Below are 14,035 nucleotides of genomic sequence, written 5' to 3'. Positions count from 1 at the left end.
GCTCTGTACAACGACAAGTGATGTACTGTATCACTAATTCAGGGATTGATAATATCAGAATCCTAGAGTGAGAAGGAAAGCCAGTAATCCTCTAAACTGATCACCTTCCTCCAAGACCTTAACAACACATCCGATCTAGGTTTGTACCTATTTGGTAAAACAGAGCGTATTTTTTTAAGTTTTACCATCACACAGACACACACACACACACACACACACACACACACACACACACACACACACAGAGAAACAGAGAGACAGAGAGAGAGAGAAACAGAGAGACAGAGAGAGAGAGAAACAGAGAGACAGAGAGAGAGAAACAGAGACAGAGAGAGAGAAACAGAGAGACACAGAGAGAGAAACAGAGAGACAGAGAGAGAGAAACAGAGAGACAGAGAGAGAGAGAGAGAGAGAGAGAGAGAGAGAGACAGAGAGAGACAGAGAGAGACAGAGAGAGACAGAGACAGAGACAGAGACAGAGAGAGACAGACTGAGAGAGATTGAGAATAGGTCATTGGAAGAGGAAACCTCTTTCAGAACCATACATTGGCTGGACAAGGCTATCACTCTAGGGGGATAATTTAGGTCTGAACTCTGTTTCACATGTCAAGCAGTGTGCTGGGATACAGGATTATTTCTTCTGGGGGAAAAAGGAAAGTTTATGTATTTGGCCTACCCGGAGAGAAGGCCCTTTTCTAACTTTCTCAGAGGTGGCATTGTTGTTTCTTTTGTTAGCAAAACTTCTGCATTGACAGTTTTTGAATCATTTTCAACCTGTATCCTTTTTTTTTTTTTTTTTTTGTATTTTAGGGAAGGGTGTACAGAGTGCTCAGGGTCTCAATACTAGGTTGGACTCATAGTGACCTGCCTGTTTACAGCCTCCCAAGAGCTGGTATTACAGGCATGCGCCACCATGCTGAGTTCAAATTGCCCTCTCAGTGCACCCCCTGGGGCAGGGCTGGCACAGCAGGCCCAGGGATCAAACCCCAGGCACCTGCGCCTCAACCTATATCTGAATGGAAGGAATTATTCCTCCTAGTTCAGGCTCACATATGAGAGTAACTGTGGGAGACATTGTGAAGTATCTCCAGATTTAGGAAACCGACAAATCATTTGGATGAGCACTGTGGATGTAGGTCTCTTCATATATATATATATATATATATATATATATATATATATATATATATATAGTGTGTGTGTGTGTGTGTGTGTGTGTGTGTGTGTGTGTGTGTTTAATACAGGGTCCACAGGGTCTCACTATGCAGATCGGACATGTAGTGATCTCTTGTTTTCAGCTTCCCAAGTGCTAGGATTACAGGCATACACCACCACACCTGGACTCGTTTGCTGGCTCAGTGTGCTCCAGGAATGGGATTGGCATGGCAGCAGGTCCCTTTTTAGACTGTTGGAAAAAAGTGTGTGTGTGTGTGTGTGTTTGTGTGTGTGGTTATGACTGTGATATTCTGTTATTCTTTCATGGTGTCAGTGGTATTTGGGTTGAATATTAACATTATTATCAAATTCATTACTATCCAATAGCAGAAGTCTCAAGGAAGTATCCAGAAACTTGGAGGGATAGATTGCAATTCCAAAAGACCATAGCCATCTAGAGATAGTGAGAACCCATTGTAAGTATCTATTACTAATCTATTACTGTTATTTCTAAGTCTGTAGCTCCAGACTGTTCTCAAGCTTTCAAGATGTTGAGCCTGCTATGACAGTGGAGTGCTGGTTAATTACAAGGGCAATCTAATTATCAGGATTCTCCATAATTGATTTCCTTTCATAATCTGTGGAAACTTCACTCAATATGCAATTGCTTCTGAAATTCCTGAGAATAGACCAGATACTAGGGCTACAGGTGTCTTAGAGTCCAAGACACCATCTTAGCTGCACTTTGAAGTCCCTATTCTCAGGGATTCTTCTTGTGCATTTTATTTATTGATTAATTCATTCATTCACTCATTCTTTCATTCTTTGTTTTAGACATTCACTAATCTGTAAATCCAGTAATTCACTGTACTGTACTAATAGTATATATGCACTGTAGTTTTAAAGGTTGTAAGAACTTATTGAAGATAACAATTACAACAAATAGGCTCATAAGCAATAGAGGAGATTGACAAATATAAGTAAATAAATTGGAAGGAGACATTCTTAACTATGCATTACTGGTAGGGAGGCAGTAATTTGTAGAAGAGCATCACTTCCTGAGAAGCGAACATTTGAGTGGAATAGTGAAGGATGGGTAGGCATACAGTGTCCAGAAGGAAAGAGTTTGCAAGAGAGGAAAGAAAAATCCAGAACTATGAAAGAACAAGAAAAATAAACATCAGCCATCATGGTGTACAACCAGATATGGAAGGCTCTGAGGTGGCTAACTTTCTTCTACACAGGTTTAAGAAAATGTAAGAGATAGCACTACCTGAGAAATTGTTATATGCTAAGCCCTTTCTATCATATGATTCTATGTTGTGTGGTTTCTTTTAATGTTTCTATATCACAGTGAAGAAAGTGGGGGTTAGAGAAGGTGCACTTTTCGAGGGAGGTCACAGAGACACCACGTGATGGTCGGAATGTGAACCGAGGGCGTCTGATCCTGGGATGGAAATTGTTAAGCAGTGTGCCTGGTCACTCAATGTAGAGGATTATCAAGCCATTTGAGACACATGCCACCAAAATTCTTTTAGCTGTTTCTTTTTTCATTTTGAGAAAAGGCAATTAAGTGAAGAGGTGTGAGCCCTCAAGACCTAGCCCCAGTTTCGACATATGTGAAATAACGAAGTTGTGCTACGTGAACTCTAAAGACCTTTATATTTCCAAGATTCTATTTAATTAAATTTTCCCACAAGCTCAAAAACACTTTTTTTAATCTTATGTAAATCTTCCTAAAGACTTACATAAGAGACTGCCTATCAATATTAATGACTCAGATGCACAGGACAACTTGATTATAACCATCTTTTGGGTGAATATGTAAGACTAATGTGCCCAGTTTTTTCTACATTCCACTTCTGCAATGGAAGAAAAGCTGTTCTTATCACGAAGGTACATGATATATATTTTTGTTCCTTGATTAATTGCTGAATTCTTTCCAGTGCCTTTTTCAATTTCTCCAAAAGAATAGAAGTGAACAATAGATGGACAATGATGAATGATAATGGGATCATCCTGCTCCTTTTTTTTGCATGATTTAACAAGCCAATATACTCTAGTTTTATCATATTCTCCTAGAGGCCTATATGTAAGGTCAGAGTGGTAAATGAGCACAGGCTTTAAGATAATTATTTCTTTTTGACTCTTAACCATCAAGGCAGGCTGGACTCAAGTCAGGTCAAAATAGAGCGCTAGGAATTTATCTTACCTTGAAGATAGAGTGAGGGCTAGGTGTGTCTGTTTTACTTTCAAGTCATACTTATTACATAGTATAATAGTCACAAATTTTTAAGGAAAACTTTTCCAAATATAGGCTGTCTTTCTACATTTGAGATATGGCCCTGTGTTTGATGTTAGTAGGGAGCAGATATGTGCAACACAGTCTATCTTGCAGCTAGATAAGGCTGTAAGCTTCAGGTCCGCTAAGCAGCTTTCCCTGTCTTCCCCTGACTTTCACAAGGGATTTAGACACACAGAAGCAGCCATGGTAGAGTCCATCTCAGCAGTGATGGGCAGCAGCTGAGGCTCCAGAATGGGTGTCTGTGGATAGGTGACCCCACACTGGTCTTGGGCAAGCTCTGCTGTCACCTGTACTGTGAAGGCAGCAGTGGGGCATCAGGCTGGCCTGGTTCATGGTTTGATATGGGCTCTGTCTTGGCCTGCTGCCTGAACACGCCATCCTTAGTCTAGTTCTAGGAGTCTATTAGTGCACCAGTGGGCCTTTCAATATCTAAGAACCCTTTTTGTTATGAAAGAATCTCTCAAGCCTGAAGAGTAGCACAGCAGATTCCCAAACAACTTTTTTTTCAAATTTATTATCTTGCTATACTTGATCATCATCTCTCTCCTCCTTCTTCCCTTACATCCTCTCCAAACACACTTTATTATTATTGTCATTTCCAAATAAATTGAGAGGTTACAAATATCACGTCCCTTTACCACTTTATACTGCAGTATGAATGGCTTATGAGAAAGGATGTTCTTTTATATAGCTACAGTATAGTTATCCAATTAAAGAAATTTAACACTGTGATAATACTAAACTATTCTCCAGTCATATTTAAGTTTTGTCAATTGTATGCATCAATGGTGTTCCTGACAGCAATTTTCTCTTCCAGTCCGTGATCCACTCTAGACTCATATATTGTACTTAGTTCACTTATCTTGTTAGTCTCCTTTTAATTTGCAATAGCTTCTCAGCTTTTCATTGTGTTTCAGGACATTGCTATTATGGAAAAACATATGCAGTTGATTTTGTAGAATATCCTTCATTATGAGTTTGGGTCTTTTTTTTTCTGATTCCCTCAGGCTGTGCATTTTTGGCATGAAAATTACCTGTATGGTGGTACCTCCTTCTCAGGATATGATGTCCAGAGGCCTATGGCATCCATCTATCCCTTATTGGTGATACTGATTTTGACTATTTAGTTAATGTCTTATCCAATCTAACCATTGATAAGTTGCTATTTTTTGACTTTATAGATATTTTGATTGCACACAATTGTCCTATTTCTAAGCAGACTTCTTCCCCTCTCAGATTTAGCTTCCATTAGCTATTATTTTTTGAGTCAATTCTTTCCATAATGATGGCAAAATGGTAATTAAATATATTTTTTTAAAAAATATGTATTTAGTACAGGATCTCACTAAGCAGCTTGGACTTGTAATGATCCTACTGTTTTCAGCCTCCCAAGTGCTAGGATTATAGGCCTGCACTACTACACCTGGACTCGGTGGCCAGCTCAGTGTGCCCTGGGGCAGGGCTGGCGTGGCAAATCTGTGCCAGGGGTTGAAACCAGGTCCCTGAGGGTGGAGGAGGTGGCTCAGTGGAATAAGTGCTTCCCTGGCAAGTGCAAGGGCCTGAATTCAATCCCCAGTTCTGCAAAAATAAATAAATAAATAAATAAATAAATAAATAAGAAAGAAAGAAAGAAAGAAAGAAAGAAAGAAAGAAAGAAAGAAAGAAACCAGGTCTCTGTGCTTGCTTAAGCAGGGGCTTAGCCTGCTGAGCTATCTTGATGGCCCTGAATGCACTTAATTTATTAATAGTTCTAATAAATTCCATTTCTACTTAAAAGAGAGTTGGTTTCTGTAATTGACAGATGAAAACCTTTGATTGATTTTCTTGTGTAGTTAGGATAACTAGTTCCAAGAACCTGTCAAACCAGTTTACTCAAATAGATAAAGTGCTGACCACCCTTAGGACAAGAAATGAAACAATTTTTCATGGCTGTTCATGCCACTCTTAAAACATATTTTCAGGCTAGATTTTTCTCACTGTCATCCAAATGACTGCTAAAATGGAACATATCAAATAGTTATATTACAACTAAAAAAAAGGAAAATATCAATTTTATTGACTAAAAACCAACCTCCTGGATGTTTGGAAACATCTAGGGATTTACTAAAATATTTGCTTTTCATTTAGATTTTCTGAATGTAAGTAATATCAAAATAAATAATAAAGTTATACCTGCACAAAGTAGAATTCATTCAACACTAGTGCTGCTAACTAACAGCTGTAAGACTTCAGCAAGTCTTTCAATGTTTCTGAGCCTTGATCTCCTCATCCATGAAATGAGATGGCTGAGCAGAAATTTTTCAAATTAAGTATTCTGTCTCCTTAAAACTGAACATTAACAAAACTATTGGAGACATTAGGAACTGTTAAATTTGAACATTCTTATCAGCATATCTGGATTAAGATTATTGTAGTATAGAGATCAAACACCTGTGAAATAACATTCCAGCTTACTTCCAGAATAGAAACATCAGAATCAGTTTTAGAAAAAATTGGCATAAAGAAGTTAAGCAGTATTAAACTGCCTGCATGGTTGTCTTTGCCAGAAAGAATCAGTCTCACAGTGCTTGGTTCTGGTCAGGTCTTGAGCAGTATGTCTTTTTTGGGGCAGTCATACTTTCATGGAGCCGTTAAAACATCAGAAATGTCATTTTGAGGAACACCTAAGTGAACTTGATTGTTATCTTGGAGAAGAAAAGATTTAAAGGGGTGAAAGCATAATAGTTCTCTAAATATTTGAGGATTTATTTTCTTTGGATGATACTTGATAGATTTATCGTGCATTTCCCCAGAAAGAAAAACTACCACTAGTAGGGTGACTATGATTTTGTCAAGGTAATGAACATGGTGTCAATATGTCAACATATTTTATTTACATAAAATTGGGATAGCTGCTTTTATGACTCCTCTTCCACAGACCTCAGCATATCTCTGACATCAAAAAGCTTATCAATAATCAAGCATTTTTTTTGCTAGAGGGTCATCTCAGTTGACCAGGCCCCTGTTCTCTAGGTAGAGATTTTTCAGACCAGTGCCTCTCTAAAGTTAGTCCACATTTAAATCACTGAGCACCTTAAAAAAATTCAGTTTCTGATTTAGTAGACCTGGAGGGAATATGAAAGTCTATATGCCCATCGAGCTCTCAAGGGCTTTGTATGCATGCATGTAATTACTTGCTGAATCAAATGTTCCACTGCTACAGGGCTAAAGGTTATTGTTCAGGTCTGACACGCATGTCACAGCTAACACCCGTGTGAAATAAGGTGAAAAGATGGTTTTGCAGCTCTTGCAGATTCATTTTTTCATGGTGTGTTAATTGTTCCTCTTATTTATTTCCTTCAGGAGTCTGCATTTTACGATAGCTAACTTATCTGTTCATGATGCTGGATGCTAGTCACCAGGGTCCTGTTTGATGACCACTGTGTACTGTCGGGTGACCAGAAAACAGTTCTCAAGGAAGTGTTGGTTTTTGCTTATCTTAGGTCATTATACTACATTTTGCCTTTTTAAGATCAGATTGCTACACATATTTTGGACATGCACATACAAATTCTTATATACCCACTATGTATCTTCTTTTCTTTGGATTTGTATCACGAAACACAGTGGTCTTGGCAGAGGGGATGGTATGTGCCCAGAACACTGCTCTGTTCAGGCACCCACTCTCCCTTCACCTAGGCCTCTCTCATGTGCAAGTAGGCACCTTGCCAAACTGTGCTGCATGTACTGTTCTCTTATTATCATTGCCTCTAGGAAACTCTACCTATTCTTACATGGTGCCAGGACCAAACAATTCTTCCCTTTTCTAAATAACACTGCTTAAATATCCTTACACAGACATCATAGCCTCCCCCAGTATTTATTTTCCATGCCAAACACCCTCAGGTACTTTAATCATTATGCATATGACATGGTCATGAATTCTTCTCCCTTATCAGTTGCATTAAGAGCCGCATGATTTTTAAGAGTGTGTTTGGGAGTGGGAATTTTCTGACTCCACAGGTAGATTTCTGGCATTAACACAGCACCAATCTTTTCTCGAAATATCCATGATTCATAGATCACCATATGCCATTCTTTTGGGGGAAAATGTTACCACATCAAGTCTCACTTGCAGGGCCTGTCTGGCTTTCCAGAGGTCTCTGCACATAAGCTAGCACTTGGGGGAGTTGAGTACACACATGCCATTTAAACCATCCTACTAGGCTTACCCCAGTGCACAGCTGGTGTTGCTCTGGAATGAAATGGTGAATAAACCCTTTTCCTCTCTAAATGAACTCATTACTTTACATCTGTGCAGTTTCTAACAGCAATTATGTAAAAAAAATCCATTATAATGATTCATTTAGAGAAGTCTGTATGGAGTATGGTATTAGTTATTTAAAGAAATCTAAGTGGAAGTAGTTCTTTGATTCCTAGTAAGAATCAGGCAAGAATGACAATGTCATTCTAGATAGCTCAGCAGTCTAAGGTCCTGCCTGGCAAGTGCAAGGACCAGGGTTTGATCCCCAGTACCGTATGCCATGCTGGCCTGGAACCCCAAGTGTGCTGTGCTGGCCACAAAAACCAGGCATGGTGGCACACACCTGTAATCCCAGGGCTGGGGAGACTGAGACAGGAGGATCACTATGGGTCCTAGTTGTGTAGCAAAACTCTGTACCACATATATAATAAACGATTAAAAAAATAATGACAATGTCAGGCAATAGTGGTAGTGTGTTCTTGTACCTTGAGGTCTGAACAGCTAGAAATTTTTTTGATATTTAATCAATAGGCATTAGTTATCTTCTTGTTTATATGATGTTCAATATGCTAATAGTATACAGCACATAGAATGTGTAGTAATCTTTCTTTGCAGACTGGGGAAAGAAATCTTGCATTTGGTATCCCTATAAAAGCTAGGGCTGAAGTGAGGTGGGGTAGAAGCAGATGAGGTGGAGCAGAGAAGTGTCATTGAAAGCCCTGTAACCTTCCTAGCACTCTGGCCACTAACTCATGGTTCTATGCTGTAGTTCAAGATGCTCTTGTTTTTTATGAATCCTGAATTATAAAAAAAGCTAGTAGATATTAAGGCAACTTGGCAACCCACATCCTCTATTAGGGAATTTGTAATTATATCATGTATTTGATGTCTCAGATATTCAGGAAACATGAAGCTGGGGTTTACTATCATTTTTGTGCAGGAAATGCACATTTGTCACTCTATAAACATATTAAGAAGTTATTTTTAAAATATAAAACCTTTAAATGGATCTAGTTTATGCCAGTGTTGCAAACATGTGATTGCAATAAAAAGTGAAACACAAAAAATTCAGCCTGCCAGATGTTTTGACTACATGGTGCATCACATTTTAATGTTTTCAAGGTTGGCAGTGGCGATACTGAAGATTGAGGATTTTAAAATTAACAAATTCTGTTTAACCTTTTCTTATTCTTTATTTTGAAAAGTGTTTTATGGTGAAAACATTCATATGCTGGGGTTTTACTTTGTCACATTTCTTTAGAGAGAATGTTTATAAACCATAAATAAATTCTATAAATAGGCATTAGTTATCTAATGCCCATCTAAGTATTTCTTAGAATAAGTATATAAGTTGTTGGCCAATATTACTAGGGAATGATATTTTCAGATTAATCAAACATTGTGTGACACTACAATGTAACTATTATGCTTTTTAAATGTTAAAAGTTCAATGTACACTCAAATACGATTTGCTTATGAATATATACAAAAGCACTTCAGAGTCTTACTAGAGCTGCTGTTACAATTTTATTTTAAGGAGGGAAAACAAAAATAAATAACAAGAACAAAGACAGGAACAGTGTATGATAATATCTGTAATCCGAGAAATGAATTTGATAATAAGCAATAGGATTGTTAATCTTCTATTCTTGTTTTGAAATTCTGTACCATTTTTGTCTCATATTGCTCTGTTGTTATAATTTAGAGCATCAATTTAACTGTAGGTATATTTCCTTCCACAGAGTACTAGTTAATTTTGCAGATAACAAATTTATTGTACAAATGCTCATCTTCACTGGTGGGAAGACTTGTGAGGGGAAGTTCAGATGTCATTTGATTCAGGGGCAGAGGAAAGGAAGCAGCTATCCCTGACACAAATACCACAACTCCAGCTTTGCTCATTCCCCTAAAAAATCACATCTTGTTCCTACTGCAAACTAATCTCAAAGATTCTCTTTAAAAATGCAAATGCCATTGAGGTGTGTGTGTGTGTGTGTGTGTGTGTGTGTGTGTGTGTGTTGTATTGATATCAGCTATATGCTTGTTAGAAAATAATAAGGAAATAGCACAGGATATAAAAGAGTGGCATGCAAGGGTTACATCTGCTAGAGGTGGAAATACCCAATATAAATAACACCAACTCTAGTTTTGCTGAGGGTTTCCATTTTGGCAAGCTGCTAGTAAGGAGGTTGAAAACAACATTAGATTTCTTGCATGCATGTCTGAATGGATCCAAATGATTCCAGGGGCCAGATCTAACATATTAAAATGATTTATATTATCTAATCTGTTCTCCTTCATGACTTTAAGTAAAGCTTGAAGTTATAAATACTGTATAAACAAACGTAAACTCCTTTTGAGACAAGAAATAAACTGACTACTTTTAGAGTTGTTAAAAATTTTATGACTTTCATAATCCAAATTTTCTTTGGTTTGTCTCACATAGTCAAAGAGAGTAAGATGATCCTTAAGATGGTTTGACTAAGTAAAAGAAAAAAGCCTGTTTTGGATACCAATGATAAAGATCAGTTAAAATTATGAAGAGACTTTTTTGTTTGATTGACTTCTGAAATAATTTTATATAACAAAAAGAAAGTACTATAGGTTCTTCATTAACAATTAAAATCCTTAGTTGAAAATTGAAATTATATTGCTGTATATTTATTTTACTCCAAGAAGGAAAGTTTGGTTAAGGAAATGTTCAAAAGTAGGTGATAAGTTTTCTTTAATTGACAATGTGAATTTACACACGCATATACAAATAAGTCAGCACTGAGCACACCAAGGTATCAGTGGGATGAAGACCATGTGCCAGCTCAGTAATAGAAAAGTTTGTCAGAGTTAATATTAAAGTATATTTAATCATCATCAACCTCTTCATTAAAAGGAAAAAAGTAAATATAGAGAAGTCACTAAAGAAGCTACCTTTCCTTTAGTTGCTTAGGTGATTAATTCCCTCTGGAAATAACTGGAAAGGCAACTGGAAAACAACGCAACACCAGGAGCCTGGGCCTAAAAAATATGCTTGTGGCATTCACTCTTATGCCAAGAAATACATGCTACCATTCTACCTGTAATAGATATCTACTATCATGTTCTAAAGAATGATCAGAACAATCAAATGCATGCTTGTAAAAGTTTGTGGTGTGAATTCAGGTTATATGATAAACAAATAAATTATTTCTATGTGTCAGAATTCATAGGTGTTATTTGTAAAGTCATCAAGTTGCAAAAACAAAGGCACCACAGGAGTTTTAAGTTGGACTATTTTTAAGGCTTCATGTGAATACTCCTCTATTCCAGAATGCTTATTTGCAAAGTACATTATTTTAAAAATGTCTTGCATACAGAAAACAATGAAAAGGCCTAGCAAATGATTGCAAACGTTTTGTTTCACTCCTATTTTAAGGTTGATACCAACCAACACTAGCGTTTCAAATAAGTCCAAAAATGAAGAAATGTTAGTAAATCTGTTCATTCTTGGTCCACTTTATTAAATATGTGTCCAGATTTTAATGTCAAACATTTTGTAGTTTGGACTGTTTCTTCTTAGACAGGCACACACAAGAAGGTGCTATCTTTAACAAGAGACCCTTTTTTTCTAATCTAAATATAACAAGACAATGGAGATTTTGCTATATGGTAAAGAATAATCTTTGAGGAAAAGTTTTGTAGTTTAAAAATGTAAATAAAGAAGTGTAACATAAATCAGGCTATATTAAGTGTTTTTAGGGGGAGGAAGATTACTTAGATCATATAATTAAAATCTACTAAAAGCACCTAGGAGATCCTTGTAGTTTTATGTTTAACAGTAATAACCCATTAATTTAATATTGTAAATAGGGAAAGGCTATTGTGTTCTGAAACTTTGGAAAACACATTGACTAAAATCTTTATTTGGTAACATTTTCAAATTAGGCTTGGCAGAAAAGATTAGTGAGTTTTATTGCAAACCATCATATTTATTGTCACAGCAGTGCAGAAGAAAAAATACTAAGCTGGGAGCATATGCAGTCTTATATTTTATTTATTCTTTCAAAGTGAAATTAAACTTTCAGACAATTCAAGTTTCAACAACATCTTTTCTTAAAGTAGTCAGAAAATTAAGTTAAAATTGTTTTGGGATGCATGAATTTATCAGATTGTTGCATGAATTCTCCATTCACAGCAACATATTTTTCAAACAAAAAATATTGTAGAAAGTTTTTGCTAATTGCAAGAAGAAGCCAGTTATGAATTTTATGGAAATGAATCAAAATTGATTCTGTCTATTAAAACTTTTCTTCTTTCTTATTGGGAAGAAACTGTTTAGGAATAAATAGGTAATAAACAAAATTTTAAGTATTAGACTTAGGTGAAGAGTAAAGTAATAAGCCTTTTTATGAGTAGTTTTTTAACAGCTTCTTTGATCCTAAACTTTCCAATTAATATAATATTTTTAAGAAACATGAAGTTAATAGTTATTGCATATTTTAAAATATTCTTGATTCACTAGTTATAATCAATCAAAATGTGAATAATTCCACTGAAATTTTTTCAAGACAAAGTGCTGTCAGTAACAGGGAATACTTTTGGAATTCTGGTACTGCTGATTCATAATTCTTATAAAATTTATAATGTGCCACAAGACTGTGCTGCATATAAAAGTAAATTATAGTTCAAAAGACTTTCTCCAAGACCTGGAAATTGAACATCGAGTAACATTAAGTCACAAATGCAACCACATATTTATTTACTTCTAATCCTCCCAAAGATGCGGAAGTAACACTGAATATTCACAAGTACACACCAGGATGAAAACAGTGCATACGCTTGTATTTAGCCATCCTTGGAGTGGGAAGGAAGCCCAAATATCAAACCTGATGACTACAGCATTTAGGAATAACAAAAGGTGCTCAGTTCATACTTTAGAAAGCTGAGCTAGTATTTCATTTTCTTTCAAAGCAAACATGTGCCTTAATAAGGAAGAACCAACTGAAGTCAAGGTTAAAGTAGTCTTGCACAGGAGAGTAGTTTGCATTTGAAAGAAGTGGTAGTTCAGCTCATATGAGCATTAATAAAGAGCAGGAGAAGCACCTTCCCTGAAAAACATTGGAGCCTCTTGGACATAGGTTTGCAATTCATCCTTCCAAGTCATCCTGTGACTATTGGTATAGGTGACAATATCTCATCATTGGAAGAGAGGAAAACACAGCACGAACCATTTTTGCAAAAATCACCTTCGAAAAATTAATGCGAAAGTGGCAAAGCGTCCTAAGTGTCAAGAAAATTTTGCATTTGGGAAAAAGAAAAGCTTTGTCTTGCCTATTATTGTTTGCCCTTCAGTTGACATACATGCCGAGATGCATCAATAGGATTACAACGGAAACACGGTCATCTCCAGGGTTTCCTCGCTTTGGATTCCTTGATCCCGTTTAAAGAAACAGGCTCAGGGAAGACAAAGAAAACAAACTTCCCCAGACGAAGTTCCCAGGTCTTTTTCTCCTGTCCCACCGTCAGAAACCCGTCTAGTTTTGCAGACAGCCCCGGTCAGAAATGTCATGGTCGTGTTGTGCCACTTCACTTGTTGAGTTGTATGTAGGTGGCACTTGACCACAGTAACTTGGTGAACCACCTCGGTCTTACATGAGTCCCACGATATCTTCCTAGCTCCATGGAAATACCTTACCTGCATGTGTCCCTGGTACATTCTGCTTCGGCTTCTTTAGGGCTCCCTGAGGCCGCCGGATGCTTTCTCCCGGTTTAATGCACAGCGTAGAGGGAGAGGGCGGCGTGCGCTGGGTTCCGGAGGGCGCGCCGAGCCCGCTGGGCTGCAGGTAACGGGCGGCCCCTGCGCAGCGCCGCGGCGAGCGACCGGGAACTGTTCTCCGCGCGGGTGCTGAAAGCGGAGCGGAGCGCGCCGGGAGCGAGGAGCCGGCTCGGCCACGCTCTCCTGCAGGCACAGGTCCTGCTCTCCGGGCGTTTCTAAAACTCACTCCTTCTCCACCGAACTCTTTCTCGCTCCCTGCCAGGCTGCCTCATGTCTCTCTTACGCTCCTCACCGCGAACCCCCTCTTCCTCCCAGCCCTGACGTGAGCGCCCACACTAGCCGCCGCGGTCCCTGTCTAGAGGCCGCGGGCCCGGGTACGCGCGCGCGTTCCCGATGGGTCCGGGAGCGGCCCGAAGGCGGCCCCGGGCGGAGCGCGCTCTCCTGCGCGAGCTGGGGATGCGCGCGCACCGCGCCGGGCAAAGTACCTGCGGGCGTTGGTCGTGCTGATGTGAAACGCCTGGTGAAACGTGGAGTGGGCTTCGAGCGCGAGTCCACGGAGAGGATGGCCTTCTGGAAGAAAAGT

The 14,035-nt window shown here is 38.3% G+C and overlaps 1 protein-coding gene across 2 annotated transcripts in view; it reads right to left on the bottom strand.

The window, feature by feature from the left end:
• Pex5l (peroxisomal biogenesis factor 5 like) overlaps positions 1–13,702 on the bottom strand; it is a 270,061-nt gene extending 256,359 nt beyond the window's left edge. The window contains exon 1 of one of the 2 annotated variants that reach the window (XM_004647278.3): positions 13,372–13,702. In XM_004647278.3, coding sequence (XP_004647335.1) covers positions 13,372–13,392 — 21 coding nt within the window. In that variant the 5' untranslated portion in view covers positions 13,393–13,702. The remainder of the gene's footprint in view (positions 1–13,371) is intronic. The other variant, XM_004647280.3, reaches the window with a different exon arrangement.
• Between the last annotated feature and the right edge of the window lie 333 nt (positions 13,703–14,035).

The sequence above is a fragment of the Octodon degus genome, unplaced genomic scaffold (assembly GCF_000260255.1).
Source record: "Octodon degus isolate 3935 unplaced genomic scaffold, OctDeg1.0 scaffold00298, whole genome shotgun sequence".
NCBI classification, from domain to species: Eukaryota; Metazoa; Chordata; class Mammalia; order Rodentia; family Octodontidae; genus Octodon; species Octodon degus.
Note: the sequence above shows the minus strand (reverse complement) of the source record. Positions and strands in the feature narration are given on the sequence as shown.